Source organism: Netta rufina (genome assembly GCF_964035555.1).
Source record: "Netta rufina genome assembly, chromosome: 1".
Classification (NCBI taxonomy): domain Eukaryota; kingdom Metazoa; phylum Chordata; class Aves; order Anseriformes; family Anatidae; genus Netta; species Netta rufina.
In genome coordinates this window covers 81,326,881-81,354,644 of record NC_140123.1, presented here as the reverse complement: position 1 = coordinate 81,354,644, position 27,764 = coordinate 81,326,881, and the positions used below count along the sequence as shown (strand labels likewise).

The window sequence follows — 27,764 nt, the reverse complement described above, 5'->3', positions numbered from 1 at the left end:
ACTTTAAACCATGTTGCAATTTGCTTCCTGTATGTACAGTTATCATTTTATGGTATGATTTTCCACCTTTTTCCCTCCAATCCCTAAAAACTGCAGGCTTGATCTCTGAAAGCTTCTGAAATTCACGTTTCCTTAAGATATCATGCTGCTTTCCTGAAGTGGTTTCAACAAAAAGGATTTGGCCCTATCTTTGTTTTTATTTATTTATTTATTTATTTTTAAATATTCCAACTTTTCATTATTTTGGGAATATGACTCAAGATGTTGGGGTCAGGATCATGCCTTGTCCTTAGGAAAATATCCTGGTTTGATCAGACTACAGTTTTTAAAACTTTATCACTTACACGTGCATAATAAAACTGGCACATTCCCTTGTCCTCTTTGTCTTCAAATTCTTTGTATATTGAGCAGCACGTGACCCTCAGGCCATTACATCTTCTGTGTTGTTTCAGCATTGCCAATAGAGCTCTTGTAAGACAAGACAAAATGGATTTGCTCACACACCTGCTTTCCCCATCGGCAGATTTCATTAAATTCATCATTAGCCTGAACCAGCACGACTTCACTTCTGTTACGGGAACAATTTAAACATTGATATAGAACTTTTTTTCAGAAATGAATGACAAGTTTTCCACTAGTAAGACTGCATAATTTCCCTTCTACGGAAGTTTTTGCCTTCTCAGAACAAAGTGCAGGACCAAAGGCCAGAGTTTAGGACTTGAACATTTTCAGAACAACTCTACTTAAGCTAAAAATGTCCCCGTGGGTATTGGTTATAGCATCATCTTTGGGATTTTTGAACCACTTATTTTTTTAAGAATTATTTTAATGAAGTTTTATTAGGATCTGTTTACAAAAATACAGAACAATGTGTTCATTTAAGATTCTATTAATGTTAGCGTACAGATCGGTCTAGATGTTGCTTAGTATCACTAATTGAGCGCACCAGAGACAAAATACATCAAAAGCAAAACAATTAGTAGTTGCAAGAATATCAGAGCCTGCTGAAGTTAATGTTTGCTTAATTTTATTATGAAAGCGTACCGGAACTGCGATCACAAACAACAGAGAAAGTTGTTCATTTATTTCCTCTTGGCATCCGTAACTGAGTTCTGTTGGCAATTAATTGCACTCAGTGTTTTCAAGACAATGCTGTTCAAGTGCTGCAGAGAGCTAGCAATGTGGCAGACAAGGGGTAAGGGATCACTTCTGAGGGCCGTGGGCCCTTGCTGGTACATTCAGCGGGCACAAGCTCAATCTGAACCACGACTGTGTGCAGCTCTGGATATAAGTTAACAAGCCGTGTTTTAAGGGAAGGGACAGGGTATATGACTTCAGACTGGGCACCGTTCCAGCCAAGCTGTGTGTCTTCTGGTTCAGAGACAGCCTGGGTCGGACCCGGCTTGGATCATGAGCGAAGCAAGCCTGGGCCTGCCTGCAGAGTACTCTGCAGGGCAATGCAGCACTTAGTATTACTGTGTATTAGAGAAGCAGACAGCTGCATGTATGTTTCTGGTACCCTGATTCACATAGCTTGTTATTAAGCGCAGCCTCTCTTCCAGATCAATATCTTCCTCCCAGATTTCCATCTCGGGGCATTGAGAGCACCTTAAATTTGTCATGTCTAATGACTAATAATAACCTTCAGGCTAGTAATGGACACTTGCAAGGATGGGATTGTGCACGTTTCCAAGCCTTTTTTTCAGGTCACCCTCTTGACTGTTTGTTTAGAAGCTCTAGGAAGCTTAAAGTTGTTGCTCTAAAGTGTTTTAAGCTAATTAATTTTGACTCCACACAGAAATAGAGAGTGCTTTTGTCAATGCGGATGTGGGTTGGGATAAAACATTGTTCTTTTTGTCTCACAGCTAACATTTAGTTCTGACTGTATTGTATCTTAGGCATAGGATGGGGCACATCTTCAAGTTTAAGTTCATCTCGAATGTGCAACATGAGTATTTTCAATATTTGTATTCACAACTTTGGGATGATGTAAGACACTGTGTCATTGAGGGCTGTCTGCGGCTGTTTCAGATGTAGATGGCTCTTTGCTTCAGTCCATGAGTGTACCTTGCCTGGGAGGCAAGCATAATGTAAGTAGGTGAGTTGTGTGAGCTGCTGTGAAAGGCTGTTCTCATATTGCAAGATCCTTGAAAGCTAAGAAATTTCTGAATTGTTTCCATTTTAATTTTTCTGTTTTAAATCGGTGTCTAGTTGAAGGCTGTCTGATTTTTCCATTTAGAGCTTTGCCTGGTGCATGTAGCTGGAGGTCAACTGGTCAGTATTTCAATATTTTGTGATGTTCTGCTTATCGAGGATGTGCCTGTACTGTATAATAAATGCATTTTTATTATACATCACAGTTCTCCACCCCACACATGAAATATCATTAAGTTCCTTGTGGTTCCTTTCATACTTGTTGTTGCAATAGCTGAGTTATTCATCACCACATCATGCAGAAATAGAACAGCATTACTTTACAGATGTGGAACTAACACAAAGATGCATGAAGTCCACTAAGTAAAGATTCTCAGCTTGGAGATATCTACAAGGAGATTTTTCTTTTAAAGAAAAAAGCATGATGGAAGCTTTCACCTTCATTTTGATGTTTTAGAAAATCTGAATGTGTGAATTCAGATTTTTCCTCCCCCCCGCCCCATTTTTTTTAACAAGTTTCTTCTCCAGGGAAATGAGCATGTAAATTGATTTGATTTAGTTTCTTATATTGCATGCATATATTTATGCCTTTTGTATTTCAGTGTTTTAAAGTATCATGTGAATTGATCATAAGCAACAGTTAAATTTTTGCTCTTTTTTTTGGGGGGGGGGGGCAAGTGATGAAAAAAAGATTGTAAAAGTATTTTTATTGCTGTTTTAATTATTTTTTTTAAAAAAGCCTACTATTGTTTTCCACCATTCTTTCATAGAAAACAAGTACTGTGACAACACATTCTAAAGAAAAGTTATAAAATACCTTCTATTTAATCATTTAAGAGTAAAATGAACCATTTCTTGTTCTGTACTTCATATTGCCTCAAATTATCTAAAAAGCATTGAGCATTGAGCAGAACAAATCATGACCAAAGTCAATGGAATGAGAAAGCTTTGCAATCCATTTCTATGAATTTTACTTGTTTGTTTGTAATCAGGTTAGGAGAGTAATGAAAAAGGATGCTAGTTTGTTCTTCATAGTTTTATTTCCTGCTGCTGTAGTGTGTGTGTGTGTATGTGTGTGTATATATATATATATATATATATATAGTAGACGAAGTACAGATGTTTATAGTTAATTATTTAATTCAAATGCTAAGGTGGATGTCAACTGGATGTTTGCTTAGGATCTACTTCAGTAATTTAGCTCTGCATAGCAAAGTTTTTGCCGTATACTTACGTTTGAATGAATACCTTTCAGTTGCCCTTATTTACCAAAACCGGAGTTACCAGATGTTATGCAGTTTCAAATTCTGAAAGCTTGCAAAGAGGCAAAGGTTATGTCAAATTTTGTTCAAAACAGAATATATTCTGGCTACTTTCAGACCGGACCAGGCATGAAGCCAGAGCTGTGAAGACTTTGGTCTCTTTCCAAAGCAGTTCTGTCTTCACTTATTAAAGATGGGGGCATCTGCGGTTGCTGTTATTTAACTTGGCATGCTGTGTTTTAACAATACGCGCACACAAAAAGCAATTACCAAGTGAAGGGATTAACAGAGTGCAAGTAGAAAATCACTAGTAATTGTGAGTAATAGTAGCTATAGGAAATTATTCCCATTGAAATGCACTGGGTTATTTGAAATGTAATTCCGTTCTCTGATGACTAAGATTAGAAAAATCACATCATGGGGCTCTTCATTTTATAAAAGAGGCTTGCATTAAACATCTGAAGTGTACATGAGCAAAAAAAAATGCTATTTTTTCATTGTCATGGCTATCTGAAGACCTGCAAATTTAGTTCTAATCTCAAAGCTTAATTTGGGGTCTTGTTTCCTCGTTCACTTTTGTGAATAGCAAATGTTCTTAAATCAAATTGGTTCTGCAATCAAATTGCATCCTCAGTGAAATGTCTTAACTCACAAATTACTTATTATTACCTTTTAAAGTAAAGGTTATGTGCAATAACTCTAATAAAATTAGTTATTGCAATTCTCAAAAATTATGAATTTGTGGAATTATTTTTTGCTGTAGATTTCTATACGATTATTAGCAGTTCAGATCATCTGCTATATAGTCCCTGTGACATCTATAACTGTGTCTTATTTTTGTGTAAGAAAACTCAAAATACACATTTTAATATAATTTGCATATTACTGTAAGCAAACTTGTTGTATAGGATAATAAATGCACACACTGTTGTCTATAAAGACCAGTTATTTTTTGAATGGTTGTGTTTACAGTAACATGAAGTTGTCTCATTTGCATTGTCTCTGCTATGTGACAGTGAGATCAGGTGTTTTAATGGCAATGCATGCTGTAAACTAGCTGCTTCAAGACTGAAATCACAATATAATCAAGATCCAGATATGAATGCAGTGGGAAAAAAAAAAGTTACTGTTTTTGAATGTAATGCTGTGTGGGAAAGGTTTTCAGAAACGTGTTTGTTATGGTTTTGTTTGTTCTCCCGCACATTGCTCTTCGATAAATCTGCTTGCTTAAACCAATAAGAGAAGGTAAATCAATAAGGAAAAATGACGTATAAAGGAAACTAAAGCTGCATTCCATTGAACAAAATATTGTTCACTGATATAAGGTTTTCTGTAGTGTATACTAGTCTCCAGCTAGACAGGTGGAAACAAGCCATACAGGAGAAGATGTGAACAAAAAGGTGAAGAAAAAAAAAAAAAAGAAATAAAGAAAAAAAAAGCATTCTATTACCTGGTACTTGCAATGCAAGCTAATTCTTCTCCTAGCAAAATCCTTGCTCTTCCTGTTAACTTAATTGGACAAAGACTTTGTTCACTGAGTGTAGTTCTGGCTCCTTTAAAGCTGGTAAAACCAGTCTATGAAACATGAACTAATTTTATTTTAGGGATATTTGAAGTTAGGACTCATTGTAATGACTACAATGGAGAGAGAATTTAGAGAAGATAATGGATTTGAGGGAGATGAAAGAAATGTGAAGCTATAAAATGACAGATAAGGTGTAAAGAGAGTTTGCTTTGTGTCGAAAGGCAGCATTGTTCCAGGTAAAACACTGATGTCAATATGATTTTGAGATGATGTTTGCAAGTTAGGGGAGAGAAACAGCATTAGGGCGGCCATAATCTCTCAGGGTGTATTTCTTTCTAGCTTAGATTCGCATCTGACAGTGGTCAGTAGCAGCTATCTAGGGAAGCGTATGGAGACAGAAAATGTATAGTGATAAAATCTCCCCAGATACTCCTACCACATCCACCAATTTGTGGCTCAGTGACTTTGTGAGACAGCGGCAGTAAATTTTCTGTTTATCAAGTAAATTTGGGAAAGAAAAAAGAGGATAGATTTCTATAAAGATTCAGTTTTCTGCGAATTATGAATGATTGCTGCTTTCATAACCTTTCTCCATTAGTACAAAAGCAGAGAAAACTTGAACACACTAAAGCAACCCCCAACAAATTGTTTTTGAGCTTCCAGCGGGAGAGGCCTAGAGAATCGTGCAGGTGAGGAGTTGGGCCAGGACTGATTTCCAGAGGGAGTGTTTCTGGTGCTGTTAGCAGTTCATGAGTTTTTAATCTGAAATTTAGTGGCTCAAATACCTTAAATACCAATAGCTAAGAAAGATGCTGTGTGTGTGATACAAGGAGTGAGCATGAGCACATCCCTGGGCACCTTGGGCCGCAGCCTCCTCCAGGCCACATCCACCTGCTCCACCGGGGGCTCCCCCACCCATGGGGGGGCTGCAGCGTGGAGATCTGCTCCATGTGGGACCCATGGGCTGCAGGGGGACAGCCTGCTCCACCAGGGGCCTCTCCCTGCACAGGCTGCAGGGGAACTGCTGCTGTCCTCCTGGACTGCCTGGAGCACCTCCTGCCCTCCTGCACAACATTGCTTATTGGTTTGGCTTTGGACAGAGGCAGGTCCCTTTGGAGCGATCTGAAACTGGCACTTATCTATCATGGGGCAGCTGCTGGGCTCTTCTCACACAGGCCACCCCTGCAGTCCCCTGCTAACTAAACCTTGCCATGTAAACTCAATACAAAGACTCAGCTCTTCAGAAAAATCTGTTGTTGGTAGATGGTCCTGCTCTGAGCAGGAGATTCTATTAGATGACCTTCAGAAGTCCTTTCCAACCTGCATTTGTGTGATTCACTCTGCTATAGTTCTACGTGGGGATTGAGGAGGCAGGGGAAGCTCATCTAATGGATATTGGGCAAATAAAATAGATGCTAGTGCTACAGCCTTGAGGACGTATGGTAATCTCTTTTACTGCATCGATAGCATTACAGGCCTGTTTTCAAGACACATTAAAGCAAATTATAAACTGTCAAACATGCAGATACTAAAGTGTGAGGTATGAAATAAGAGGTGAAAATTTGTCTTGGCCATGCATGTAACTATGTTATAAAACAGTCTATTTTCACGTTGACACATAGAAGTTGCTTGTAGCCTAAAATATGTGGTATTTTATTTTAATTTTGTTTAACTGTATTTTATTTTTTCTTTGTTAGTCCTCTCTTTTGGGGATTGCTTTAGAGGTTTACAACTGTTCCTAAATTTGTAGATTTTTGTAATTGGGTTTATAATGCCCAAGAGTCATCAACATGCTGCAATGAAAAATACAATTTATACAAAAGTGTCTAAACTGATTTTTGTTTAATAATATCCTGTCTTAGATTAGTGTATACTTGTTTAAAATAAATGAAATTTAGCACTGAACAATATATTTTTAATGAAGATTTGCTTTTTACCTTATATGAACCAAATAAATCACAGCATTCCCTACTATGAGAAAAAAGGCTTTAATTTTGAGGTTTCTAATACACTGTTTCTTTATGTCTTGGTCTTGTGAAATGCTCCTCATACTTTTTTTCAGTGTGTACACAGGTTGTCAAAGGTATTTCATCCTCTGATGTGCAAAAGAGTTAATCTGTTCCCTGTCTTATTTTAAGCAGTCTTGCTTTATGCATTGTTTTTTTTTTTTTTTCTCTAAAATTGTTTCAACCAATACAAAACACATCTTAATTTCGTTAATTTAAACTGATTTCGCACAGGACAGAGTTGAGTCCATTTGTCTTGTCTCAGAAGCAGTCATTTTTTTCACATGAAAGTGCTGTAAGTTAGGTACTCGTGCATTTATTGCTTTTTCAGCAAAAGCTTGAGCACATGACAAATTCTGTGATTGTTATGCACGTGCTTATTGGGAGCTGTTGGACTTATATTTTAGGGTCCAATTTTGTTCTAAGCTTTGTTTCCCCGGTTTTCTCTTTGTTCATCTTAACAACGATACCTGGCTCAGAGACTCTGGTTAGTTCAGAAAAGGTTTGTATGAAGCTTGCGACCAGTGCCATGGATTTTACCCCCACACTTCTAAATTTCATTTAATTTCCTGTAAAACTAAAAGAAGATACCAAATTTCTCCTTGCGTGTTCATTAGAGAAGACCAGTATTAATTTCAGAACAACAGTCGATCTGAAGAAAATAATGCTCCAAAAATATGCAAGACCTTGCTGTGAAAGTTTACTCTACGCCTCTGACACTAATGGCAGGATAAAGCCTGCACAGGTAGCTACAAATCTCTTTAATCTTATTAAATGTTCTCCATCACCTAACGTGCACAGCAGCCTTTTTATTGTTGTTGTTTTCCTGCAGATGTGTGGTTATTGGTTTTGTTGCATCAGCTGGTTACCTAAGAAACTGAGCCATTTTACAGAACGTATTAATCCTTTCAGGGTCTGCAAATACTAGATTCACCAGAAACTCTTATCTCCTACTGATACTGCTGACAAAGTAATCATAGTACTTGTAAGCCTGTTCCTGGATACCTAGGTAGGGATCAGGAAATTGTAAACTGCTCTGAAAGGGGGTTGGTAAATATTTTAAATCTATTGAGTGATTAAAAAATGTCTTGGAGAGGCTATTAAGCTCTGAAGCTGTGTTTGCTTTACACTTGCAAATAAACATTTTTGTTTGTTCTAAGTGACATTTTGCAGTAAAAAGTAAATTCTAAACTTACAAAACCAGCAGGGTAAAGTGAGGTAAAAATTCTTGTGTTCTGTTCAATAATAATAAGGAACTGAAAATATATTTAATCACTGTTTTTTTTTCTTACTCATGAGATTGATATATATTTGACCACACACAAGCTTTATGACAGCTGGGTTTTTTCCATTTTTTTCTCCAAACTGAAGAATTTTATTTAAGAAAAAAATACAAATACATTTTGCCCTTTTATTTTTCTTGTAGTTCTAAGTCCTCATATTAATCTCTACCACTCTTTTGTCTGAAGTGGAATTGACCTGGCTTCTCCTGTACTCGGTCAGTATTGTCAAATACTGATTCTGGATCCTCTGGATTCAAGAATACAAATCCCACTCACAGCTCAGTGAGCTATTAGCCAGACTTCTGCAAATCATCAGCATTTTCAGAAACAATCACTTAAACAAGCATTGTTTCTTACTGGAATATCAGCAGAGTCTGCCTACTTACACAGGGAAGAATCAAGTGAGATGACACTTTTTTTTCATAGAGGAATTCTGAGCTTAAATCAGTTCTTAGCTGAGCTAGAAGTCCCATGAAAAAATAATACATTTGTTTTTATTAACGAACCAACACTCATATATCAGTGTAAATAAAGTAAAATCTTTATATAGCAATGATGGATGTGCTTATAAGATACACGGGGATAATATTATTGTACTACCTTGCAGTTGCTGTTTCAGATCTGAACTCATTTATTTTATTCTTTGTATTTGATTTCAGAAGAAATAATGCGGGTGACAGGGAAAAGGCACTGCAAGTCATGCTTCAAGTCCTGCAGACATGTGATCACCCTGCTCCAGATATGTTTTGCTTATGTGGGAGGATCTACAAGGATATGTTTCTCGATTCTGACTGTAAAGATACCAATAGTCGAGATCATGCCATTGAATGGTAACAGAAAAAAAAATATATATGTTTAAAAACTTCTTCAGACTTTTATGGTTATGAAAAGCAAAGCTGCATGAATTAGAAGTTCAAATGTTCTTTTTTTCCTTGTTTTTAATAGCCCAATTTGAGTAAATGATTTACTAAGCACCAGATATTTGGATACATTTCCTTGCTTCTCTTTGTAGACTATTATGAATATAGAGTGATACACCCACTTTTTTGCAGAAAAAATAGACAATTAATCTGCTTCAAGGCCAAAATGAAGTGCAAGTGAGGTCATGGGACTTACACTGGTCCTCTGTGCAAGGATGGTTTCCACCTTGGAGCTCTAGGAAATGCAAAGATCTGCCTGTGTATAAGGAACAATATTGATGAACTACATTATGAATTTTCTTAAGACATGCTCTCACTATCATACTGTTTATGTATGTTTGTTTATATAATCATACAAGCTACTGCTGAGTACAAAAAAATGAGCAATGTGGGTTTGAATTGTAATTGTAAAAATATCTGTCTCTCTGTTTCTCTCATTTTTCCCCCAAATCACCTCAATGTGATTAGTGCAACGTGGATGGGTAGTAGAGAATTTACAGACTTCAGATCAATCTCTTGATGCTACATCACCTAGTGGCATGTATTCAGCCTTTGTCAGTTGTACCTCAGTTACCTCTAATGAATACAAAGCTTTAAAACAAAGGACTAGGAGCCTTTTTGTAAAACTTGAACTAACACTTCTATTGCTTTTCTCATGTGAATAGTATAATAAAATTATGTTCTATTGCATTTGAGAGTTTTGCAGTAACCAGTTTAAGTTTTATTTTCCCAAAATTACAGAAGATGGCAGGTCATAATACTAAGCAATTTTTTCTTTCTCACTTAAGACAAACTAGCCATAAAGTCTTTCCAGTAAATTAATAGCTTAAAAGAGATACCAAAACTTTGCAGTATTTCTGTTCTCTTGTGCAGTGAGATGTGAGCTCTGACTTTTCTCTGCAGGTATCGCAAAGGATTTGAACTCCAGTCAACTCTGTATTCTGGAATTAACCTTGCAGTTTTGCTACTTGTTGCAGGACAACAATTTGAAAGCTCAATGGAACTGAGAAAAATAGGTAGGCATTCAAATACACTGCAACAGACATATTTTCTGACCCTCTCTCTATGCAGAAAACAAAATGTTTATAGAAAATACAATGGAAAGGGCTCAAGGGTTGAGATATGGACAGGGAGATTACTCCACAATTATAATCATGGGCAGAACAGTCTCAACATAGGGAGTTTAATGTAATTTATTACCTATTACTAAAAAGCAAGACCAGTGAGAAACTAAACACAAACTACAAACACCTTCCCCTCCATCCATGGGGCTCTCCAATGGGCCGTAGCCTCCTCCAGGCCACATCCACCTGCTCCACCAGAGGCTCCTCCACGGGCTGCAGCGTGGAGATCTGCTCCATGTGGGACCCATGGGCTGCAGGGGGACAGCCTGCTCCACCAGGGGCCTCTCCCTGCACAGGCTGCAGGGGAACTGCTGCTGCCTGCCTGGAGCACCTCCTGCCCTCCTGCTGCACTCACCTGGGGGCTGCAGGGCTGGTGCTCACTCCTCACTCTCCCAGCTGCTGTTGTGCCATAGTATTATTTTTGCTTTTTGTTTTCTGAATTCTGCTCTCTCAGAGGCACAACCAACATCACTTATTGGTTCATCTCAGCAGAAGCATATCCCTTTTGGAGCTGGCTGAAACTGGCCCTTATCTGACATGGTGCAGCTGCTGGACTCTTTACAGAGGCCACCCCTGCAGAACTGCTGCTACCAAAACCTTGCCATGTAAACCCAATATAACAGCACAAGAGATATTTTAGCACCACGTGTGGTGGGAGTTCTGGCTGTTTGAACCATATTGGGATTGTTATTTTCTGGTTTATCCTCTGTATTGAGCAATATTGAGTGGTGGACCCTTGTACCTCTTAATTTTTATCACTAATGCTGAATCACTAATCACTATTTTTATCACTATTGCTGAAGTCTTATTAGACTTTTGCTGATAGATTTCTCAGTATTTTACTGATAAAAAATGTTTCAATTTAAATTTTACAGGTGTACGACTAAACAGCTTACTGGGAAGAAAAGGAAGCCTAGAAAAAATGAACAATTACTGGGACGTGGGACAGTTCTTCAGTGTGAGCATGCTGGCTAACGATGTTAGTAAAGCAGTACAAGCAGCAGAGAAACTTTTTAAGCTGAAACCTCCAGTATGGTATGTAGTAGAAGGCTATAGTGCAAGTACCCAGCTCTGGGAAATACAAAAAGTAAAACCGTTTTGTAGACACTTGGATAACTTAACTGGATTTTTCCATCTCAGATTTTTTGTAACTCTGACTTCATACTCTGTTCTTTTATTCTGGGAAAGGAAGAAGGGAAATTGTAAGAAATTAACTATCATTATTGGCTTTAGATCCCATTCAAGTGTGTTTTATAGGAAAGAACTTAGAAATTAGTGATGGTTCCTTGTTAAACAGTTCTTTTCAGTTTAGATGGCTGTTGTTCTGTCCTCTGCCATCTTCTAGCTCATAATATCTTGTCTAACCACCATGTAACTACTCATGTAACTGTACCTTTTTGCAATAAGATATTGTTCGTGAATGTCCAAATGAGTTTATGCCTCAAGTTCTAGACTAAAGTAGCTATTCTTCCAGAAATATGTACAAATCAGCAAAAACATTTCCATCATGGTAGCTTTTAGAGTACATTTAATTTTGCTTCGGATTACATTTGAAATTAATTTTTTTCATTGTGTAAGCCAGTTAAGTGTTCTTAGAATCTAGTCAAATTCTGTTTTCTCTCTGTTAACTCACTAATTCAATACATTCTAGGTACTTGAAATCATTAGTTCAGAATCTGATGTTAATTCAGCGTTTCAAGAAACTCACCATAGAACATTCTCCTAGACAAGAAAGATTGACTTTCTGGCTAGATATAATTTTTGAGGCAACGAAAGAAACAACTAATGGACTGAGATTTCCAGTAAGATGTTATGTCCAAACAAATTTTCTTTGTCTTATGTTTCTGGATAGGATATAACCAGAATTGGAAGACTCTTAACACAATAATTACATGCTTAACTGTCTGTTATTTCATTGCATGAACAAAACTCCTATATTCAGTTAATCTTTCATTTTTTAAAAACATTTAACCCAGCACCCTAAAATCATTCTAAGAAGTACTTCAAAGTCTCCTAACATAAATAATTATCATACTGTTTAGTTGTACACAGGAACACAATCTTTTCCTGCCCTGCCTTCTCTTTCTCTTTCCCCCTGGAAATTTTTTAGGCCTTACTTTGTGGTTATGCATTGTCTATACCAGAGCATTAGTTTTGTTTCTAAATATGCTGTCGTGTACTGGCTACTGTTTTATTAAGGAAAAATGTTTTCTCTCTCCAGGTTTTGGTGATAGAACCAACTAAAGTCTACCAGCCTGCATATGTTTCAATCAACAATGAAGCAGATGAAAGATCTCTTTCTTTGTGGCACGTCTCTCCCACTGAAATGGTAAAAACTACCAGCAGATGCATTTCATGATTCATTGTGATTAAGTCACTTTATTCACATTTAGATTTTTGGAGTGCTTTATAGTCATTTAAAGTCTGCTATGTTTCTGTGAAACACGTCTCAATTTCTTTCTTGTGTCAATGTGAAAATTGACTTTTCACAAGGAAAACAAAAGGGAAGTACTAGGATTAGAACTCAGGTGCTTTTGACCTGAGTCACTTGACTGTGACTCTTAGAAGTGCTTGGGTTATTTGTTTTTCTCATATTTCTCATTAGAATCATGTGTTTTTTACTGGAATGGAGCTCAAAGCTAGATAAAAAGTAAAGACCAGTACTGTGTAGATTTTTTAAAGACTCTTTTAGAATTTTTAAAGTTTCTACAGTTATAATATTAGAAACTAGAAAAAAATGGCAGCCTAGGACAAATAAATGTCAAGAGATTAAATATTTGGTGTCTTGGATTATTGGAGATTACAAGATTGGGAAAAGAGTATGAACAGTATAATCTCTTAAGAATTTGAAATAATTTCAGTTTCACATTGGAAAGTATTTGACCACCCCTTAATGTCAGAACAATGTAGGTGGAGGATAGACTAAAAATGTAGAGAGACAAAGCGTGGAAGAGAGGCATATTAGAGCAACAGACAATCATATAGTTACCAGGATCTGTGAATGTCTTTTCAAGAATAACATACTACTTACTTCTTTGAGTGAATGTAACGTGACGTAACTATGCTTTATGAAACAAATTCTTGATCGATATTTGGTGATGCTAAATATGATGCAGCTACTGGAGATTTAACTGGAGATTTATGGAGGGCTATCTTCCTAGGCATAAATTGTCCTTCCTTTTTTTTGCTCCATGCATGCTACCTGAGCCATACCTGTTGGCTCAATACCTTTTAGGAAGAAGTATGAAGTTTTCTTTCCCTCTGAGACTGGATAAGAGTCGTTCTTAGTCTGCTTTACATGAAAAAATTATGGTTTGAGTCAAAACATAATGTTTGGTAAATTTTACTTCAAGATTTGTTATTCAAATTTAATTTTTCATGAGGAAATTTTCCCTTTACTTTCATCCTGCACTGTTTGTATTCGTTTTTCTTCAAATAAGTGAAACAGCAACATATGGTCTTTCTCTGACCATCAGTCTCATGTGCAAGTTGAAGAAAAGAAAAAAGGAAAGAAGGAAGAAAGAATGGAAGAGATATGCTAGAAAAACTTTATTTTGCTCACCATGCTATGACTTTGTTTTCAATATTAAGTTTAAACAGTGTCTGTATTAATCTGATATAGCTTCATTCTTCACAGAAACAGATTCATGAATGGAATTTTACAGCTTCTTCCATAAGGGGAATAAGGTTGGTATGTCTGAAAACAGTTTTTTTTTTTTTGTTTTTTTTTTTTTTTAATGTATGTTTTATGTTTTCCTATATAAAAAAGGAAATATTAAAAAAAATAATAAAATAATAAATAATAATAAAAAAGGAAATCCTGTATAAAAGTTTCTTCTGTCCATCCTGGCTTGAAATGTCAACAGAGAAGGGTTTGCCTTTCCATGCATGGTCAGATCTGTATGTTTCTCATAAGAATACTCATCTAATTTGTGTCTCTGTAGTCTCTTGTAGAGTTCCTATTTTCAATTATGTAGTTGCTTTTTTAAACTTGAGCTAAGCTTTTATACATTTTCCAAAGTTGGGCTACTTTGCTGGCAGAAAAATTAGAGTGAATCAGGAGAGAAAACAAAATGAAACCTACCTGTACAGCCTGGCTGTGTCTATGGTGTTCTTGTTCTCTGTCCGTATTTTGCAGGCTGTAGCTTAGAACCAGAGTAACTTTAAGCACATGGAACATGAGATGGGCCTTTGCCTTCTGCTCGAGTTTGTGAGTCACTGTGTTGGTGGGTCAGTCCTTTCCAGGGACATAAATAGCTCTTGGCTTGGTCCACTTATGGAAGTGCATAAGCTTAAGTGCCTGCAAAACTTTATAACTGAAGTACAAGCATAAATTTACATACTTAATGAGTTCTGTAGTTCTCAAAGCAGAGTTTTTCTGGACCTCAGTTTTGACAATAAGCACCTAAATTTAAATATTTAAATTTAAATTTAAATAGGTCCCAAGTTTGTCTTCTGTGAACTTGAATACCATTCTTAAGCTAATTAGCTTAATGAAAGATCTCTGAATATGGTGAGTGGTAATTGTTATGAAAGCCTGTAATTGTGGATTTGGACATAGGTTCTACCATACCTTTGCTATTTGTGATGTTTTATTTTGCTACTGCAGTGCAGTGTGAGTGGATGTGGAGTTACCATTATTAAAGACTGTGGAGCTGACTGAGCATAAAGCAGCATAACATTTCTGGAACACATTAATCACCTTCAGTCAACACATCACACAAATTAATCATGTCTGAAAAAGATAACTACTAATTAAAGGGAGACAAGCAATTCATTTGCTTTGATTCTTAATCTCTCCTGGGGATTACAAAGTTTAAAGAAGCAATCCTTTTATATTTAGTGGATCTGAATGTTTGCTTTGTATATGACAGTTTACAATTGTAATAATTTTGAAATTGCATTTATTTTAGTGTAAAAAAAAGTTTGTGGTTTTGATTAACTTATACTCTGTCTAAACTCTGGTGTTGTATTTATGCTACCCAGTTCATCTTACATACTGCACATATAACACTGTTTATAATACAGTATTTAGTTACTGTCTTGTCTATCCTGTATTTGCTCATGGAAGGATCATCTTGCTTTGCCACTTAGTTCTCAGGTCAGGTATGTGCTAATCTGCCTTGCTAGACTAGGAATTGCTATATCAGAAACAAGTTACAGAATGACATAGTGTATTTTCAAATATTTCTGAAAAAAAATCTTCTGGCAAAATTCTAATTTTTTTGGAACAAGTCGTTGTAGCCCCAAAAAATGCTACAGCAAATTGGTCTTACAACATTATGCACCTTTACTATAGTCTGTTGTCATGTATTTTAACTGGCTTAACACAGGCTAGGCAAGATATGAAAGAGTTTGATTAGTCAGATCAGGAAAGAATCAAATTATTGTATTCATTTTATGCACAAAAATAATGACAGTACCTTGGCAATCATAACTTGGTATTTATGCAGAATGATACTGAAGTGTTTGGAATTATAAGAGGTTCATTCCTAGATTTATTTTCATATTGATATTATGTTTTATGGCCTCTTCACTTTTAGCTTCAATGCATTTAGATGGGCTAGATATAACACTGGAAAGACACAATATGCAATAAATAATCACTTCGTCTGAATTATTGCTACAGTTTGGAGTAAATATTGGTCATCCTGAAACTTGTTTCTTACCATTAAGGCCATAAGAATATATAATGTGAATGATCTGCTACACTGTATTTTGCAGTTCAGTCTTACTATAAGAGTAATGGAAGTATAAAAATATGAAATATTTGTCAGGCTTAAAAGAAAAGCTTTCCTGATAGCTGGATTGGTGTCAAAGTGATTCACTTTCCATAGAGGTATAGGAAAATACCAAGAAATCCAACGGAACTGTGTAAAAATGGAAGGGGAGAAGAACAACAAACAAACCTGAAAACACTTCAAATAAATCAGTATTTTACCAAAATAAGCAGTAGCTAAGTTATTCATCAAACTGTGGGTAGGAATTTAGACTCTAGGATATACAAATAAACTCACAGTATCTAAATGTAGTGAAAACAAATATAATTGTAAACAGCCTCTCTGAAGTCATGAACTATGAAAAAGAAGTCTGTTAAGAGTTCTTAATAAAAACAAACAAAAACTTTCGCCTTGCTCTGTTTCTTCTAATGATTACATCCAAAATAATCTTTTTTTAATGTTAATTTTTACAGTATTTCCAAGTTCGATGAAAGATGTTGTTTTCTTTATGTCCATGACAACTCTGATGATTTTCAAATCTACTTTTCTACAGAAGACCAATGTAGTAGGTGAGTTCCGTTTGTATGGGTATTGCATGCAAAGTCTGTCCTGAATATAATTAGTTTAGTAAAGGATGAAAGCTGACAATTTTGCTCAAGAAAATAATTATTTTATTTTACTTTCTTAATTGATTTTTCTTGATTAAAAATCAATGAACTAAATTCAGTAATATATAAGATTACGAGAGCAATGTCCCATTACACTTGTCAGCTGGTTCTGGTCAGCTTAAGTTAAAGTAGGTTATTCTGATTTATAGCTATTATCCATTTTTTCTGTCTCTTGGCCATGTCACTTAAGGGACTACATTGATTTAGATTCCCTTATGTACCTGTTCAGTTTGATTTAGGTAAGAACAACCAGATGTACTGGAAATTTGAGCTTGTGTTGTGTTGTGGATACCTGTTATGGTTTGCCATGCGTTCAGATATTTTCTGATAATCATTATATTGCCTCTGAACGGTAGGAATGCTAACTGAAATTCAGACCTAAATCTTTACAGACTGGATTCTTTCTGGGGACGAATGTTTGGCATATGGGCCTTCTGAATGAAGTAGGAGTGATCTGTTAATACCCAGTATTTGAGGATTGATTGTATATTTACTTTTCTTACAATAATTATTATGTATTACACAGAATAAATTAAGATTAAAGAAAATTATTAACTCTATGGAGTGCAGAGCTTAAAAGATAGGAAATAACAACATTATTTTTACCTGTTCGTTAATTTGGCATCACAGTTTGTGAAGCATTGTCATTTTTTTTTATGCCTTTTTAAGTGCTCAGCAGGAGTCTGTCCCAGAAATGTGTCTCTGTTAGTCAATGAAACAGGTGTAATGAATGTCTAATGTTCACTTTTAATGATTTCTAACCATTTGTTATGGAATTTGGAAAACAAAACAAGAGGTAGCAGTTCACACAAGGGACTACAGGAAAACGTGGTCTTGTGCTTAAGGTTTTCCATCCCAGAGAACTAGATGAAATCAGTTAAGATTCTGTTTTTCAAAATACGTTACTTGCTTTGTGTTGTTGTCTTTCTAGATGCCTGTCTAGAATGACCAAATCTGATTTTCAGAAATAGTATGGAATGATACTTGCAACCAAAGTCCATGGGAACATTTAAATTAAGCTGAAAGTAATAGAATTCTCATCACAACCCAGAAAAAGAACCACCAAATGTAATGTCATGAATGCACTACTGCACTGAATCAGTGAAAATCAATATTTAATTTTTGAGTATCTTAACTTTTTCCCTAGTTACATTTGTAAAGACAAGGCCATATTAAGCACCTTCCGTGAAAGTGTACAGCAAAAATATTTGTTGGATGTACCAAGGTTTTAATATGCAATTACGATTAAAAAAAAATGGTTCTGATATATTAAATAAAATTTTATAAATAGTTAAGCTTTTCAAAGTGTACTTGGTGTTCTTCCTCATTTTAAGTATGGCAAAAGTAAATAATGAAAAAAGCCCATGTCTGAATACATTATTCAGTTTGTTTATTTGCTTGTATGTAAAGCCCACGTTGTGAAGAATCTGTTTAATCTCTTTCTGAAAGGATATCTTTCTTTGATCCTGTGCTATTTATTGCTCTTTTAGATTTTGTGGGTTGGTGAAGGAAATTTTGTCGGATGCAGTTGGCAGTACTTTGGAACTAGAAGGGGAAATAGATGGAGACACATTGGAGGTATGTCAAAAATAAAAGATCTAATAACTTTGAGACGTTTTCTCCAGTTTCCGTGTACTTTCATATTGGTGTACTGGAAAAATAATAAATAAAATTTAAATTCCTTTATTACATATGAAATTTCAACTCTTACAAAACTGTTTATATACAAGAGCTGCATTCATGTGAAAAAAAACCACTTGTTTTTAATGAAATGAGTATTACATTAAATGAATATAACTACATTAGCACTGTAAACCATAAATCCCAGAAGACATGTGTTACTGATATTGTATTTACACTGCAAACAATTTATGGATAAGAATCATCTATATCATCTGGCTCAAGTGGATAAAAAAGATACAAAATGAAATAAATTCAAGGAAGAAGACATTTAGCAAAGGGACTTTGTTTTTTCTAGCCAATGTCTGATACTATTACAACTCCAGGTAAGTTCATTTGACAGGCTTTTTGTGTCACAGTGATTTGAGATATTTAAGATTAGATTGTGCTTTTGATTCATCACTGAAACGTACATGCTAGGAACCTAACTGATGTAGCCTTTCTTTATAATCATTACAGAGAAAAAAACTTGGAAAGGCTTAGTTAGCTCTTACCTACGTAAGAGTTAGCTCAGGTTACGGTGGGTGAATCTTCCTAAGACAAACTTTTCACCTCCATACAGATGTTTACATCTGTAGCAGCAATTACTCTGTGCTTCTGTTTACACTGAACTCTGAAAACCCACCAGAAAAAGTAGCTTGTACCTTTTAATTTGCGGTCAAGAAAATGAAGTCAATCCAACTGATAAGTGTAAAAGCCCTGCTGTGGTTTGTTTGAGCTGGGTATCTTTCTGACTGTCCTATTCCAGCAATACTGTTTTGTTTACAATTCAGAGCCTTTACAATGGTGAACTATTTGTAGTAGCTGAGGCTTCAGAAGAGGATCAAGAAACCAGATGGCCCTCTACTGTACTGTTGAATATAATTACACACTGTGGAGAAGAAGAGTTTTTGCACTAAAATGTATGTATAATGATCAGAGAGTTCTCAAGTGAAAAGGACAAGATACGCACATCTGTTAAGTCCATCTTGATACATACATCTGTGGATCAGATACGTACATTATATAGGATCAGAAAGACTATAATCTATAGCTGCAGATTTTACATTACATAGTTGTGAGCTTCGCTAATAGCGGGAAAGCCTCCAAACACCACAGTCTACTCAGCTGTATAATAATTTCTAAGAGGAAGGGAGTTCACCATGGCTTGAGTCTTAAAAACTGAACTGGGAAAAGCACTTGTGAATGCACAGCAGGAGACAATCCTGCATCAATCAATGACATATGGAGAAATGACTAGAGAAATAAATTTCAGATCCTTAAGCTGAATCATTTTATTTATCTTGATGTTTTCAGAATTATCACCTTGTTCTTACTGTCTTAGGTCAGGAAATTATGACAGAAATCAAGGTATGTGGGGGAGGATTAGTTTGTTAAGTCTCCTAATGCCTTTCTACAACCTGAGATCTTACTTTTAAAAAGATACCACATGGAAAATGCAGCTTTGTATGTTCACAGAATCACAGAATCCCAGAATTTCTAGGTTGGAAGAAACCTCAAGATCATCAAGTCCAACCTCTGACCTAACACTAACAGTCCCCACTAAACCATATCCCTAAGCTCTACATCTAAACGTCTTCTGAAGACTTCCAGGGATGGTGACTCCACCACTTCCCTGGGCAGCTTGTTCCAATGCCTCACAACCCTTTCAGTAAAGAAGTTCTTCCTAACATCCAACCTAATGTTCTTAGTGGTCTTGACAAGCACAGATAAATCAGAAATTCTTACTGTTATTAAAACAGCTGTTAGTATTTGAGGAAGGGAAAAAATAACCTTGAGCACAATTTGGGGGAAGAAGACCTGATTTCAGTTAGAATTCCTGTGAAAATATCCCAAGGGGATGTATATTTTACATTGCAGTGTTCTTTGAAAGCAACTCAGTTTAGTTCTACAAATAAAAAGGATTTGGAAGGTGAGTGTGTTTGGCAGTTCTTTCTACCTTAGGATATTTGTTTCTGGATATTGAGATTGAAGAAGTTCTTATCACTTTCAGAGTCCCTGCTGTACCCCAATGCTGTTCACATACTCAGACTTTTGGCAATGAGCAATGATTTGTTCAAATTTTTTGTGGCTGCTGGAGAGGAGGCAAATGTCAAATGACATCTAATGTATATAGTCTATTAAAATGTCTGCCAACTAGCACTGAAATATAAATCTCAATAATTTTCATGTATCATGTCCCAGGTTAGAGAACATAGGTTTCTCTACAGTAATTATAGAGTTGGCTTTGGATTAGTCTGTTGCAGATAGGATTGCTGTCAATCTTAAATTCTGCAATGTGACTGCTGTCTTTTTTCTGCACAGTTTTATGTCATATGATAGCTGTGAAAGATGGATATGCTACTACCAAAGAACTTGACAAATTTTACATATGGTGTTTTGGGTCAGTTGTGCCTATCATACACCAAGATTATGTTGTGAACCATGAAGTGCTGAAACGTGGAAAATGAAACTGTGCTAAAGCTATGCTAACTTAATTTTAGTTCCAATGAGCAGAGTATGTTGTTAGAATAAATGACAGTCTTTCTTCAGCTCCTTCCATATAGTGGCCTGAGACATACCACCTTTTCTGAGAAGAGAGAGGGAATTTCAGTGACTCAAGGACCTTGCAATACCAGTACTACAAAGCAGATTGGAAGGCGCTTCACAGAATCACAGGAAGGTTAAGGATGGCAGGGCCCTCTGGGCTCACCTGCTCCAACCCCTGCCCAAGCAGGGGCACTCAGAGCAGGCTGCACAGGTCCATGCCCAGGCAGTTTTTGGAGATCTCCAAGGAGAAAGAGGGAGACCACAAAGCCTCTTTGTCACTCACACAGCAAAAAAGTGTTTCCGTCACTTCAAGGTATTAGATCTCAAGGTTACCTTCTGTATGAGATAGTATTGTTGCATGAAGCGGAAAAAGTAGTTACAGATAGAAATATCAACAGGCCATTAAAAAAGATTTCTGGATAGGGAACTCACATAGAGCCACAGAAGGTAATATGCAGTTTTCCTATATGGGTCATTCTTCTGGACTTGGGAAGGTAGAAAAAGCCTGTGGAAACCCTAGTATTTAAAATTTAATTACCGTTTCAGGAGATGGGCCTTTTTTTTTTTTTTTTTTTTTTTTTTGGGGGGGGGGGTCTTTTTTCCTTTCGGAGAAAACTTCATAATTAGGGGAACGTCAGAAATGAATTTTGCTGTAGCTAAGCCCAAACGAGTATATAGGGTCTTATAACAGTGTCCATCCAAATTGACATAATGAGAATGTCATTTTTTTTTTATTTTTTTAACCATAGATTTCATATATATGTTCCATACATTTACATGTTCTGAGGGCCCTGTCAGCAGTTCTCAGCTATGACATCTGAACTGTCTTTTGATAGCATTGTTTCATTGAATTTTGTTTACAGCTGTGTTCCTTGTTTGGGTGAATGCATTTAGAAGTTGGTTAGGGAAGATTGTTTTATAGAGCAAGTAACGTGGGAATTTTGAAAGCTGTATAATGCACCAGGCTGGTGGGCAACCTACAACTGTACTGCAGTAACTACTCTGCACTGTACTCAGAGTAGTACATAACTGTTAAAGCTCTCCATAATCTTACATTATTAATTAAAATTTGTGTACTACTTTGTTTATCTTTTCCGCTTGCAGTATGAATACGATTACGATGAGAATGGTGAGAGGGTAGTTCTAGGAAAAGGTACTTATGGAATAGTCTATGCTGGAAGAGACCTTAGCAATCAAGTCCGAATAGCCATCAAAGAAATACCTGAGAGAGACAGCAGGTAAGAGCAATCTAATTGCCATACATACGCATTGCTAACAAAGCTGTAGTTGTTTGCTGAAATTTTTGTTCTTCATAACAAGTATTTCTATGTAGTTAGTTTATAATATCCCAGTAAACAAACATGCAATTTTTATTTCCTCCTGGTATTCAACAGTACCCTTGTGAGAATGACGACTTTAGAAAAAAATAATTCATTTTTAAAGTTGCAGTTTTATCTCATTTGTATTGTTTTCACGGAGGAGGAAAAGGATAAAAGGAGTTTCCAAGGCAAAGATGGTACTACGGAATGATGCAGAATTGATGCATGTGTAAATACATTCTTTGAGGGCATGTTTCTCCTCCTAGGTTCCTCTGAGATCTACCTCTGTACTCCTCAGTAGGCAGCCAGTCACACTGCATTTTGAATGTCATGGAAGACCGAGAATTTGCTGAGAATTGGATCAATACCCCTAAAATCCATTGTTTGCAAAAGAGCATTTAACCATAGCCTAGAACTTTTTCCCACATCATGAGTTACTCCTTGTTTTGTGTGTGTGTGTGTTATTTTTTGATTATTTGTTTTCAACAGATATTCTCAACCTCTTCACGAAGAGATAGCACTGCATAAATATTTAAAGCATCGGAACATTGTCCAGTATCTTGGATCTGTTTCAGAAGATGGTTACATTAAGATTTTTATGGAGCAGGTGCCAGGAGGTCTGTATCATTCTGAGCTTAGTCCCTCAAAGAAACCAAAAACAGTTGGGATGTTAAACTTAGTGGAAGCCAAAATGTACACTTAATGTGTTTTTGCACTGTGATTGGCTTTTCTATTGAGATGTTAACTACCAGTGGCATTCTTTGCATGTAAAGAAGAGATTTGAAGCATACAAGTCCAAGTACCCTCTCCCCCTCCTGTAATATTAAAAATCTAGAGAAGGGTCATTAAAAGAAAGTAATTTAATGTTTTGTGTCCAATACGCTTATGATAAAATAGTGGCATTTAAGCTGTACATTCCTTTTAGCCATAACACCTAAGTGATAAATGGAACTTTTAAGATAGCTTTCAGTTGAGTAGTAATTCTGATTGAGCAAACTGAATATTATTTTCTACCTGCTGCATCCAAACACTGCTTTTTCTTAGACGAATTGGAGATAAAAGTGGTATGCTTCCACTGATCATAAATTCCAGTTTTGTTCCACAAGCCTTTTCTACAATTTTTGATGTGAAGTCCCTCTATATCCTCCCTAGGTTCTTCTCCCACCTCTCTTTTGCTATTTGCCGTTCAATGTTGAGCATATGTCAAGATGAGTGTTTAAATTCTTGTAAGAATGTAATTAGCAAAATCAAAACAGAAATAAGAAAAACAGGGAAAACAAAAAACAACAACAACAAACAAAACAAACAAACAAAAATCCCCCACAGGTTTCCTGTGGAAAATCCAAACACAAATGTTCAAAGTGTAAATAAATTCATCTGGGGCATTCAGGATTGGAAGTTCTTTGTTTTTTGAAATCTTGTGACCTTCTCACCTAAAAGCTTTGATTTTTTGTCCTGTTTAGCTTTGACACTTTGACATACTGATACGGTGAGCTTAAATCAACACTTAGACTTGTTTTTCTACACTTGTTAAAAATATCAGCTGTTGCTGTTTACCTACCTTTTTTCTCCCCACCCTATTAATATATGCACAGTGGAGTGTGCTGTGATTAGTTGCTAATGTCAGGATATTATGGAACCAATTCTGTTATTTTGAACTCTGCAACCAGTCTTAAAAAGAAACCAGATGTTCAGATTATGCAAGATTCTTTCAGCAAACTTTAGTTTAGAGAGCTGTTGGTGTAGACTTAAAAATCCCTTTATCTGAGTTTTTCTGGCACAAAGTAGACCACTGCACTTAGTTTAATATTGACAGATGTAGAAAGACTGTTTATTTTGCTTCACAATTAAACTTATTTAAAGTTATTTAAGAAAAGATTAGATACGTTACAGGTAGGGGAATTGTAGATGACCTGTCTCTTACTCTGAATGTCCATTAGTTGGTTGTTTTGAGGAACATTCTTTCCTCTGTCTTAAATATTTTCAGAAGTCAGTGATTAAATTAAACTTAATCTGGCCTTAAATGTTTAATATTAATCTTGGGGTTTTGCTATCTTGCTACACTTTCTTCTTAAATCATGTAGGCAGCCTCTCGGCTCTCCTGAGATCTAAGTGGGGCCCAATGAAAGAACCCACAATTAAATTTTACACCAAGCAGATTCTGGAAGGCCTTAAATATCTCCATGAGAACCAGATTGTACACAGAGATATAAAGGTAAATTTTCTTCTGTTGTTTGCTCTTCATTTTATTTACTTCGGTTAGTTTTACTCTAAGCTGAAGTAGAATTTCTGATAGTATTTCATGGAAGCTTAAAAGAAAAGTATAAAACAACTCCTCCCTGGTGCTCCTGGAAAATTCCTTTGCAGACAGGTATATTACAAAGATAACCACAAACCTATAGGAGTACTGAGATTTCGATTTGGAATCTGTACTCATGTGTCTCACCCAACCCCTCCACCCTATGCCCTCTCCTCTCTCTCTCATCCAAACCACAGGGGGACAACGTTCTGGTGAACACCTACAGTGGCGTGGTAAAGATCTCTGATTTTGGTACTTCCAAACGGCTGGCAGGAATCAATCCATGCACTGAAACATTTACAGGTAAGACTGGTTGAACAGAGTTTGTAAGGGTGTTCTTAGTGGAAATTCTTCCTTAGGATATAGGTCTGGATCCAGGATAGCTTTGGAGTTAGAGCCAAGGTGCTTTTTGAATTTGTGGTGAAAATAGGATTAGGTCTCTTTATTTTCAGAGAAAAGTGAATGGAAGAGTGATCACCACAAACACAGTCTATTTTTCTTCTTTATTAATGCTACTTAGTTCATTTTATTTATTAATTTTAATAAATTACTTAAATGTGATGCTATAATAGTGTTTATTCTAAGTGTTTTTCATTCAGTAGCAGTTGATCTGTTGCAATTATGTCTGGAAATACTGCAGTAAAACAACTTTTTCATTTAATAATCCTTGTAGCAGTAACTCATGCATGCACACTTTTTGGCTAACATGGTGTTGTGTAAGGAAACTTTTCTCTAACATGCCTGCCTATTATTTTCATCTAAACAGCTTTTTCCTGGTGATAACAAAATAGCAAAAGCTTGCAACATTCCAGGAGAACAAAACTTGCTGAGTAACAGCTGAAATTCCAGACTGAAAAAATGACAAAATGGTCACATACTAAATTCACTCATTAGTGGAAAATAAAAGTAACATGATGTTTTCTCTTGTGATGTGGCCATAAGTGTAAGCTAATTCCACAAATCACAAGTCTGGTATTGGCCTGCAATTTAAGAATGGAAAATGATCCATTGACACAGACATCCTGTGGAAGATAGAAGACAACAACCGAGGCTTCTTTTTATCTGTCTGGTGGTAGTTCTGCAGTTCCTCCAGCTTTCTTACAAAGGAAGCCATGACCATAAAATTATGAATGTTCTGAAAAGATAAGTAAAAAAACTGTTTAGAAAAGTAAGTTATTAGGAAAGCTTGTGAATCGGAAATTTGGCCTAAAATTACATCCTAATCTTAACAAGACACGTCATCTGCCTGATAAGATCAACATCTTATCGGGAGAAGACATTTGAAACGAATTTGAATGAATTTCTGCAAAGGTTTAATGATTCTAATTAGAATCAAGGTATATTAGGAGTCCTTTAAAGAGAATAAATACATATTATTTGTACAGCTTGGAATCACAAATGCAGCATTTGAATGTTTTGATTACAATGAAGAGCTGTGAGAAGCAATCTCTTCAGCTCATAGGTGTTGCAACAGAGAAATGACAATCTATCTCTGAACAAAGCTGGATAAGTGCTGGCTTCTGAAGCATTTCTTTAAGGAGTTCCATCATATTTTCCAAACTACTTATTTAACAAATATATTCTTAATGAATAATCTTCCTTATACAATGGGATGAATAATTCTCAAATGCATACAGATATCCAGAAAAGAATATTTTCAGTTTTCGCCTGCAACATCTGTCTTTGCCATTATTTTTAGACTGGTTCCATGAAGTTATACTCCATGGGAAAGAGGTCCACTACCAAGTGGTGTGGTGTATAACAGTACAGCGCTTCTAATTTATACAGGATATTGTGGGAACTATAAGTATATAAAGTGGTTCAGTAAGGCAAAGATGAAGTCATGGCAGAAGATCCTTTTGTGGTTATTAAAAACAATGATCCAAAAGTTAATTTTGGCCCAGGAAGTCACGGTTATGGCTGATTGCTATTATGGCTGTGGCAGACACTAGAGGAAAATCACTGTGTCCTTGCCTGTGTTTTATGTACTCTTGAGTGGGTTTTCAGCAACTGATTGCTATTAGTGGTGATACGTGGAGACACGGTATCTGATGAAAAGTCACCACACTGTAATACAATGAGGACTCTTTGGACTCTTCTTTGTTCTCTTGTATGTTTGCTGTCCTGCTTGTGCCTTAGAGGGGTAATTTACCATAAGAAGAAATGTTTTACTTAAGTTCTCAGTTTGGATTTAAAATGAGTAGGCAAGGAGATACGGCCAGGTAGGGCTTAAAAGCTCTTGTGATTTTTTTTTTAAAGTTTCTTAATTCAAAGAATCATCTAGGTTGGAAGAGACCTCCAAGATCACCTAGTCCAACATCTGGCCTGACACTAACAAGTCCTCCACTAAACCATATCACTGAGCTCTACATCTAAATGTCTTTTAAAGACATCCAGGGATGGTGACTCAACCACTTCTCTGGGCAGCACATTCCAATGCCTAAACTCAGTACATAAACTTTGCAGATTTTAGGCATTTTGCAATACAATCCAGATGATTCAAGGGTCAGACTGCTAGTGGTTTAAACATTATATTCCTCCATTCAAGACATTCAGCCTAAAGGCAAAGCTGTGGCTTGAACTGTTGTTCTACAGCAATCATGTTTAATGAGCATGCTAATACCCCATCCCTTTTATCTTCACCAGACATCCTTTACTTAATTGTTCACAGCTTTACCACAGTGTAATTTCATTGCTTTTCTTAAGTAGAAAAATAATTTAATTTAAAGATGTTATAAAAGATCCAGCAGGAATTAATGTGGAAAAAATACTCTAGTGTTTGAAACAAGGAGGGTGTTTATAGGTTTCCTTTGGTAGTGTGGATGACTTCTTGTCAAATTCTCTTGTTAGCTGGTTTAATATGTGACTGAGTATCAGTGATTCCAGACTGACCATCTTGGTTCCGTTTATTTACTGTTTTTTGTTTATCAGTATTATAACTGGTATTACAGTCAGATTGTCTGAAAGCAAACTTTGGAGACATTTGGATTCCTCAATTAACAGCCAGCTGCAGGGCCATTATTTTGCCAACATGTATAACTTTAGAAGTGTCAATAGATTTTTCTTTTCTCTCTCTCTCTCTAACTCTGGATGTCAAAAATCCCAAGCACATCAAAAAAACTTCCTTGAACTGCAATTTATGATGGGTTCCTTTATTTTTGTAGTTATCATGTAATTGATATACCTTGATTACAACCAGGATTCTCTTTGTGTAACAAATCAGATTCAAAAAACAATGAAAAAAAGTTTTATCTGTATCATCTTACATGTACAAA

General features: G+C 36.1%; 1 protein-coding gene across 2 annotated transcripts in view; it reads left to right on the top strand.

Annotated features, from left to right (window-relative positions):
- Window positions 1–27,764, top strand: part of MAP3K15 (mitogen-activated protein kinase kinase kinase 15) — an 82,445-nt gene that overhangs the window by 42,544 nt on the left and 12,137 nt on the right. For both annotated transcript variants that reach the window (XM_084284265.1, XM_084284264.1), the window contains 12 exons: window positions 8,890–9,060; window positions 10,054–10,166; window positions 11,150–11,309; window positions 11,926–12,076; window positions 12,496–12,603; window positions 13,912–13,961; window positions 16,468–16,563; window positions 18,153–18,240; window positions 21,976–22,109; window positions 22,680–22,807; window positions 24,275–24,405; window positions 24,687–24,792. In XM_084284265.1, coding sequence (XP_084140391.1) covers window positions 8,890–9,060; window positions 10,054–10,166; window positions 11,150–11,309; window positions 11,926–12,076; window positions 12,496–12,603; window positions 13,912–13,961; window positions 16,468–16,563; window positions 18,153–18,240; window positions 21,976–22,109; window positions 22,680–22,807; window positions 24,275–24,405; window positions 24,687–24,792 — 1,436 coding nt within the window. The remainder of the gene's footprint in view (window positions 1–8,889; window positions 9,061–10,053; window positions 10,167–11,149; window positions 11,310–11,925; window positions 12,077–12,495; window positions 12,604–13,911; window positions 13,962–16,467; window positions 16,564–18,152; window positions 18,241–21,975; window positions 22,110–22,679; window positions 22,808–24,274; window positions 24,406–24,686; window positions 24,793–27,764) is intronic.